This window comes from Anastrepha ludens, chromosome 4, assembly GCF_028408465.1.
Source record: "Anastrepha ludens isolate Willacy chromosome 4, idAnaLude1.1, whole genome shotgun sequence".
Taxonomy (NCBI): domain Eukaryota; kingdom Metazoa; phylum Arthropoda; class Insecta; order Diptera; family Tephritidae; genus Anastrepha; species Anastrepha ludens.
In genome coordinates, this window is record NC_071500.1 from 71,621,510 (window position 1) to 71,629,561 (window position 8,052).

General features: G+C 37.3%; 1 protein-coding gene across 1 annotated transcript; it reads left to right on the forward strand.

Annotated features, from left to right (window-relative positions):
• The first annotated feature begins 1,193 nt into the window (after positions 1-1,193).
• On the forward strand, positions 1,194-7,379 carry LOC128859756 (uncharacterized). The gene is made up of 2 exons (XM_054096814.1): positions 1,194-2,086; positions 6,662-7,379. The coding sequence occupies exons 1-2, from the start codon at positions 1,194-1,196 to the stop codon at positions 6,891-6,893; spliced, it is 1,125 nt and encodes a 374-aa protein (XP_053952789.1). The 3' UTR covers positions 6,894-7,379.
• Positions 7,380-8,052: the final 673 nt, after the last annotated feature.

Consider the following 8,052-nt stretch of genomic DNA (forward strand, 5'->3'; position numbering starts at 1 on the left):
CACCCAGTATAACATCTCACCACCGACACAACCACTTCAACTTAATAAATATGCACGAAATTCATCATACTAGCCGAAATGCAAAGCTACAGAAAAAAATGAATTCAATATAGTGAAACATTAACCGTCACATTTCCCCATACCCAATAATTAACCAAAAACGAGTACCAAAATGGTTACAGGAAAATTTGAGAGATACTAGTGTTGGTGTAAAGTGCGTGAAAAGTTTGTAAAATCTAATATAAATGAGAATATAATTAAACAAGTTAGCGTGATGAATATAAAACAAAATATAAATAATCTGTTAGAACAAAACACTTGGAATATCTTTACGGTTGAGTATTGGAAGTAAGTGTTTAATAATAAGTGCGATGAATGTCAGGTGCAGTGTAAACAAAAGCCAGCCTACCTACATGTACATGTGCTGCATAAAGACTGCTTTAAATGAATGAAATTACATTTTTAATACGAAAACCAAAAATATTATAATACCCTTACCTTTAAACGTCACCTGAACTCCTTGTATATATATAAGTGAAAAAGTTGTACGCGAAAGTTATGCGTGAAGTAATATGAGAAATAGAATCATAAAACAACTCGCAAAAAGTGCACCGCAATACTTTCATAGAAACTAAAAAACAAAGAAATGATCTTGGGCTTACAGTAAACTTCACTAAACGCAGCATCGCTAAACCACACCTACATTTCTTGTTTTATATCAAACAAAAACACTAAAAAGTGTATTACCTTCCGAATTCCAGTATTTTTTAAATATTTTCCCGAATGCACTAGATATGCTATTTAAAAATCACCTGACCGCCTATGAAACTCACCACTAACAAACCAGCGCTTGTATTTACATATTTATGTCGCACTTAAATGCATTGATAAAAGCTCACCACTCACTGCTCACTGCTCTCACTAACAAAAACATTGTATGTAGATGGGCCCACAAAGGAATATGGAAAGTGTTTTAACACCTTCTTAGAAATCACGACCACGATCACCACCACAATTACCACCATCAACACCTCTACCACCAACTCCACTACTAAAAACCACCAAGTCCATTCAATAACTGTACTCACTGCATATGTACGTTCTAATACTCTACAAAACTCTTCTTCTTCACATTCTTCTACTTTACATCTAAATTGTGTGACTGTCACAAATTGGCCAAACCGAAAACACCCATGACAGCCGCACACTTAGCAGCAGGAACAACAATAAAGACAAATAAAAACGCTTTGAAACGTCAAGAGGCATTGCTGAAATCTCCAACCACCTGTTCGTTTTGGCCACACTGTGGCGCATGCACCGCAAATGATGCAACACGCCCACACGTCACATCCAAACGTCAAATGTCGCTACAGGAGCCGCAACAATTGCCATTCAATTGTCCGCACACAGCACAAGGTAACGTTCCACTGCAACGTTTTCATTCCACTCGCGCAGCTAACAATTTAAGCGATTCAGTCAAACGCCACAACTCATATTCTTCTTCACACAATCCGAACATTTCCACTGTCAGTGTCAATACTAAATTCAATGACGTGGCTAATAAAGCCAGTGGCCGCGGTAGTGCTGTTGAGACGCAAAATAACTGTGCTCTGACAGGTATTGCTCGCAGTAAAACTCAATGGACGCTTTTGTGCAGTGGTGCCACACTTATGGATAGCATAGACGAGTCGAATACTGCGGCAACGCCATCAACAATAAAACTGGCCGCAAGCTGCCCCAACAGCTCCGCCATGGTCGCAATCAGAAATGACACCTCGATAGCCAACGCTGCGTCCATGGTTGCAGTCAAATCTACCACGTTACCGTTGGCTAGCACCTCATCGATATTTTTAGGCGAATGCGAAATGCCGATAACGCGTGAACGTGAATCGTTAAAGAAATCTGGTCGTGGAAGGGAAGCAAAACGAAAAGAGAAACAACCCACTCGAAGGGAAATTTCGAGCATAGACGATAATCGAACTATAGCTGAAATGCACAGCAAAGAAACTACCTTCGAAGCTAATATACGCAATCTGGAAAATAATTCCAGATATGAAAAACTTCCAGATGCTATAGAGATAAATAGGTAAGTGGTATACTGAACTACTTATATATTTAAAATAAGCATATGCCTAAAGAAAAGTAAACAAATGATTAAGGAAAGCAAATACTTAAAAAAACAAGTAATTGCTTAAAATGTAAAGTTTTTATCACACGCCAATTTAGGACGCGCTTTGTGGCACTTCATAAGTGGGAGATTTAAATGTTACTTCATTTGGACTAAATTAACCAAACTGAATGTGAAGTGCACACAATTTTAGACAGATAAAAACAAAAACTTCAGTTCATTTTTTCTAAGTCCATGGGAGTTTATTTTTAAACAACAAAATAAAAATAATAATAAAACAATAATAAAATAACAAAAATTAAATCTTTTTTGATTGGTCTTGATGGTGAAATATGTATGTGCAATTTTATTCAGAACGACGAAAAACTGTAAAAATGGGATTTTATTGGGTTGGCAACTAAGTAATTGCGAATTTGGCACTTCAGCTGTCAATCAGTATAGAAGTTGCTTGATCGGTTGCGTCGTTTTCATTTGGCGTACGTTGGAAAATGGAAAATCAATAGGAACATTTTCGACATATTTTGCTTTTTCATTTCCGCAAAGGGTACACCTCATCGCAAGTTCATAAAAAGTGATGTGCTGTTTATGGTGACGAAGCCTTAAAAGAACGGCAGTGTCAAAATTGGTTTGCCAAATTTCGTTCTGGTGAGTTTTCACTCAAAGATGAAAAACGCTCTGGTCGTCCAGTTGAAGTTGATGATGCCCTAATCAAAGCAATAATCGATTCGGATCGTCACAGTACAACACGTGAGATTGCAAAGAAGCTTGATGTATCACATACATGTATTGAAAATCACTTAAAACAACTTGGCTATGTTCAAAAACCCGATTCATGGGTTCCTCACGAACTGAAAGAAATGCATTTAACGCAACGCATTAACAGCTACGATTTGGTAAAGAAACGTAATGAAAATGATCCATTTTTAAAGCGAGTTATAACTGGCGATGAAAAATGGGTTGTTTACAATAATATCAAGCGGAAAAGATCGGGGAGCAGGTCAGGTGAACCAACTCAAACAACAGCAAAAGCTGATATTCATCAAAATAAGCTTTTGTTATCAGTTTGGTGGGATTACAAAGGAGTTGTCTACTTTGAACTCACCCAACCGAACGATCAATTCTAATGTCTACATTGAACAACTAACGAATTAAACAATGCAGTGGAAGAAACGCGGCCCAAATTGACAAATCGAAAAAGTATTGTATTCCTCTATGACAATGGCAAATCTTGCACCTTCTGATTACTTTTTATTCAATCTTTACAAAACAAACAACGGATTCAGTTTTTTGCTAATAAAAACCAGAAGTTTTATGAAGGTGGAATTATGATGCTGCTTGAAAGATGGCAAAAGGTCATTGATCAAAATTGGCAATACATTATGGAATTAAATTATTTAGTTCCATGAAAAAATTGTCTTTGATTTTCTAAAAAAAATCTGCAATTACTTAGATGCCAACCCAATAAATAATCAGATCTCACTTGTATGTATCAGGTCAGTCCATAAGTTCGTGCATTTTTTAAAGGTGGCTTTAAAATTAATAAAAAAGATGTTTAAAGCATTTATTAATCAATAATATGTTTTCCTTCATTATTTACAATGTCTTCCCAACGGTTAGGCAAATTTTTAATTCCCTGCTCAAAAAAGGTGTTGCCCTTGGAGCCAAAATACGCTTCGATATCCTTTTTTATAGCTTCTTTTGAGAAGTAGTTCTGGTTACTCATATGGCATTGAAGTTCACAAAAAAGGTGATAGTCACAAGGTGCAATATCCGGAGAGTACGGTGGATGCGGCATAAGCTCCCATCCGAGCTCGTTCAGCTTGCCTAATGTTTGCCTTGCGGTATGAAGTCTTGCGTTGTTGTGGTGAAACAAAACTTTGCGTCTATTCACTAAAGACGGTCGATTTTTTTTAAGTGCCTCATTCAGATTTGATAGCTGATGGGAATAATAATCAGCAGTTATCGTCTGGTTTGGTTCCAGAAGTTCATAATAAACAATACCGGCCATATCCCACCAAATAGATAGGAGAATCTTCTTGGGGTGAAGGCCATCTCTAGGGGTCGGTTCTGATGTTTCATCTTTATCTAACCATTGGCGTTTGCGAACAGGAGTATTGTAAAGGAACCATTTTTCATAACCGGTAACGATACGGTTCAAAAAACTTTCATTTTCAAGCCGTTGCAGCAGCTGAGAACACAAATTCACTCTCTGCTGAAGGTTGGCGACGGAACGTCTATGCGGAACCCATTTGCCCAGCTTTGAAACCTTTCCCAACTGAACTAGGTGCCTGTGAACTGTCTCATGCGATGAATTTAACCTCGGACTGTCAAATTTTGCTCAGCTTCCACTAGTTCGAGCAAGGCGTCGGAGTTAAAGACTTCAGGACGACCAGCGCGCGGGGCATCCTCCACGTTGCAGCTACCACTTCGGAATTTCGAAAACCACTTTTGCGCAGTCCTTACACTCACGGTGCCCTCTCCGTGAGCAGTGTTTATTTCTGCAGCAGCAGTTGTTGCATTTTTACCACTTTTATAAAAAAAATACAAAATATGCCTCTTATACGCGTTCGAAGATTCCATTTTATTTCCATTTTAACAACACGTGCTTCTATTCACGATTAAAATCACTTGTTGAATGCACAATATATCAAATAAAATATAAATAGTTCCGTTATATTCCGGGAAATTATGTTATTATTAGTGAAATTATGGGTAAAATACGGATGGACTGACCTGATACTTATTGTACCTCATCCTTATTTAAGACAGCAGACCGACTTTTAAATTATTTCAAGATATGGACACCTTAATAAAATCCCTTTAGGTTACAATCTGATTGTTTTATAGTTGTGGAAAATTATCGAGACATCAGTACAGAACTTTAGCATGAAGTGAATAGAAAACATGTGGCGCCATTTTCGAACAAAAAAAGGAGCAAAATGGATACCAAAAATTTCATCAATTGATTGAATTGACAATTTGGTTTGTGGCGGTCTTGTGCATTTTATACGTATAACGATTACTAGACATTATTTTTTAAACAGAGGAAAGCACGCAACAAAGTCAGCACACAAATGTAAAGGTGGCGCAAAATTAATTATCCAATTTTTTTTCTGAATAATTTTTTTACAAATTTTATAAATTTTTTTACATGAACAAAAAAATTATTTTGAGTGATGGAAATCTTTATTTTTTTCTTTACGCGCTCCATTGTTCGTATGTTTGCATACAACAGTCTAGTTCAGAAATGTCAAATATGATTGACGTACGACACCATTTGCAAAAATTATAAATCTTCCGGTAGGCGTTTGGATTTCAATGTGTCTGTAAATAAAAGATACGTAAATATTTTTCATTGATTTTTTTTCATTGGAAAGCGTAAACCTTAAAAGTCTAAAAGAGGTAAATTCTCTCAAATCAATTTTTCAGTATATTTTCACGAATTTCGCCTTTTATCCCACAAATGGCAACTTGGATATCATGTTTCAAAACTTAAACCGTCTTCGGATGGTTGGTCTAGCATTTTCCCTCAACGGCCGCCTACAAAAAATAACCGCTGGTTTTAGGCAGCCAATTCATGTTCATGAGACACAGCGTCATCCTGTTGAAACTAAATGCATTCTATGTCACCATCTTTAACTTTGGAAAACAAAAAATCGTTTAACATTCAGTGAGCTCGGCGACTTCTAGCTAATTTTTGAAAAAAGAAAATCCAGTAATACCGTCTGACCCAAATACGCATCGGTATCTGCATTATGGCGAACCTCAAAGCCAACCGGCACGAAGCTGAACTTCATTTTAATAAATAATTGTTACGCTAAAAATGCTCATTTTCAACCAAACGTTCTGCAGTCCATTGGGCGAACCGACAAGCGAAGCTACGAGGGCGGGTCAATAAGTCTGTGACTTTTTGTATTTCTGACCTCTTTACTGAAAAAGAAATACTGCTCCTGTCAACAGGCGTCTGTCAGTTGACTCCTGTCAAAATTTGAACGTGCTGCGTCAGTTAGTTTGTGTTTTACAGCTACCTTTATCAGACTACCTTACTGGGACTTATTGATCCGCCCTCGTAAATTGAAATACATTTCATTTCCTTAAATTTCAAACACATCACGGATATCGTTTTAGCTCTCAAAGGGAATAAAATCGAGAATTCTAATTCCAAACGCTAGATGGATCACCCTGTACGTAACCATATTTATCTATATACAATACGTATTTGTGCATACTAAAGTATATACAAAAAGTCAACCACAATTGTTTCATTCAAATAATGGTACGTTAAAAGAATCCGCAAAACCTCAATAAAACATTCATGCACCACACACATACACACAAATATACCCAGTTTTACTAGCATTGTGGCACAAAACTCAAAAATCGATTTGTAAAATCGCCCACATTTCATTTTTCAGCCTCACTTGCCAATAAATAAACACACACAAGAAATAAATGACGTGTATGCCCTTGTCTATTGATTTTAACGAAATTCCAATTTATATTTTTACTTGCAACAAATGCACCCATATGCAGCAGCAGCATGGGGGCAAATAGAACCAAAACCAAATATGGACTAACAGCTGCAAAGGTAATGCAAACAGCAACAAAAACCACAACATCAGCATTTACCGTCGATGCAAAACCATTGCCAACAAAGCTTGCAACTTCTACTACTACTGCTGCAGAGCGTGGCATGCCACATTTACGAACAAACGATTGGCGTAGCATCTCCCTGCCGAATATTTTATTATCGAGCCATGGGTGAGTAGATCGAATATTTACGTATACATTTTTAGACTCACACACAGATGTGCAAATCGAAATATTTTAGACATAACTACGTTAACATAACGTCTTGCTTCCAAACCTGCGTAAATGCTTTGGAATAAAAGCCCATGTGAGTGGTTTCGCTCTTCAAGTCAAGACAGTCTATCTTCGTTTGCTTTTAGCCATAGTGAAAATAATTGAGAAGGCGTGGCCAATATCTGATTGTTAACCGGCTCTCAGCGCATTTGACAGTATCAGCTGATAGACTGACGTAACAAGATATGTGTGATTGTGTTAATGATATACGAAAAATATCAACACAACTTTAGTTCGTTGCCGTCTGAACGACAGATTTTAATTTAAGACTCAGGTCATAAATAAGATTTTTAGAAATACCACCGGCGCCATCTAGAGACTAATATTTTCAAAATAAAAGGTAGCTTATAATCTGTTTCATCTGTCTTCGAAAATCCTTGCTCGGAGGTGAGCGCATTCAAATAGACAAAGTTTACGAAAATTATCTTAAAATATTCTATTGTAGTCTCCACATCATCCACAACTAATTTCGGCTTGGCGGAATGGGTTGTTGCGTGACTACTATTCGTAACTGCCAGGTTCATTAAATCAGGGAGGCATCGAATGATAGAAGGAAATGATGAAAAAAGCAATGGCTGAGTAGCCTCTGAGTGTATTTCTGCCATGAAAAAGCTCCCCATAAAAAACCATCTGCGTTCGGAGCCAGTCCTGTAGGTTCCTCCATTTGTGGAACAACATCAACGCACACCACAAATAGGAGGAGAAGATCGGCCGAACACCCAGTAAAGAATGCTAAGCGCCAATACGCGTTGTACCGGGTGTTCCATCCATACGAAGTACATGAAAATTATAAAAAACTTTGTTGTTTCCTAACCTGATTCTTCTAATATAGCGGTTTAGAAACTTCAGCAAATATAACATACTACATTTTTAGCCATGGTTCGGTACAAAGCCACAGTTATCGAACAATTGTTTTTCAGATATGAGATAGGCCGTACCATAATCGTAAACGACGACTGAGTTTTTTCAGTCATTCATGAAGTATGAGCCATGGTTGGTTGGTTGGTTGAAGTGATCATTCATTAAGAAACCAACTAGCGCTTCGGCACCATTTTGTTGCA

Excerpts from the sequence above, each read along its gene's own strand:
- LOC128859756 (XM_054096814.1), top strand. The coding sequence starts at position 1,194 with ATGACAGCCGCACACTTAGCAGCAGGAACAACAATAAAGACAAATAAA. Across the intron at positions 2,087-6,661 it reads GATGCTATAGAGATAAATAG|CAGCAGCATGGGGGCAAATA; the intron begins GTAAGTGGTATA and ends ACCCATATGCAG.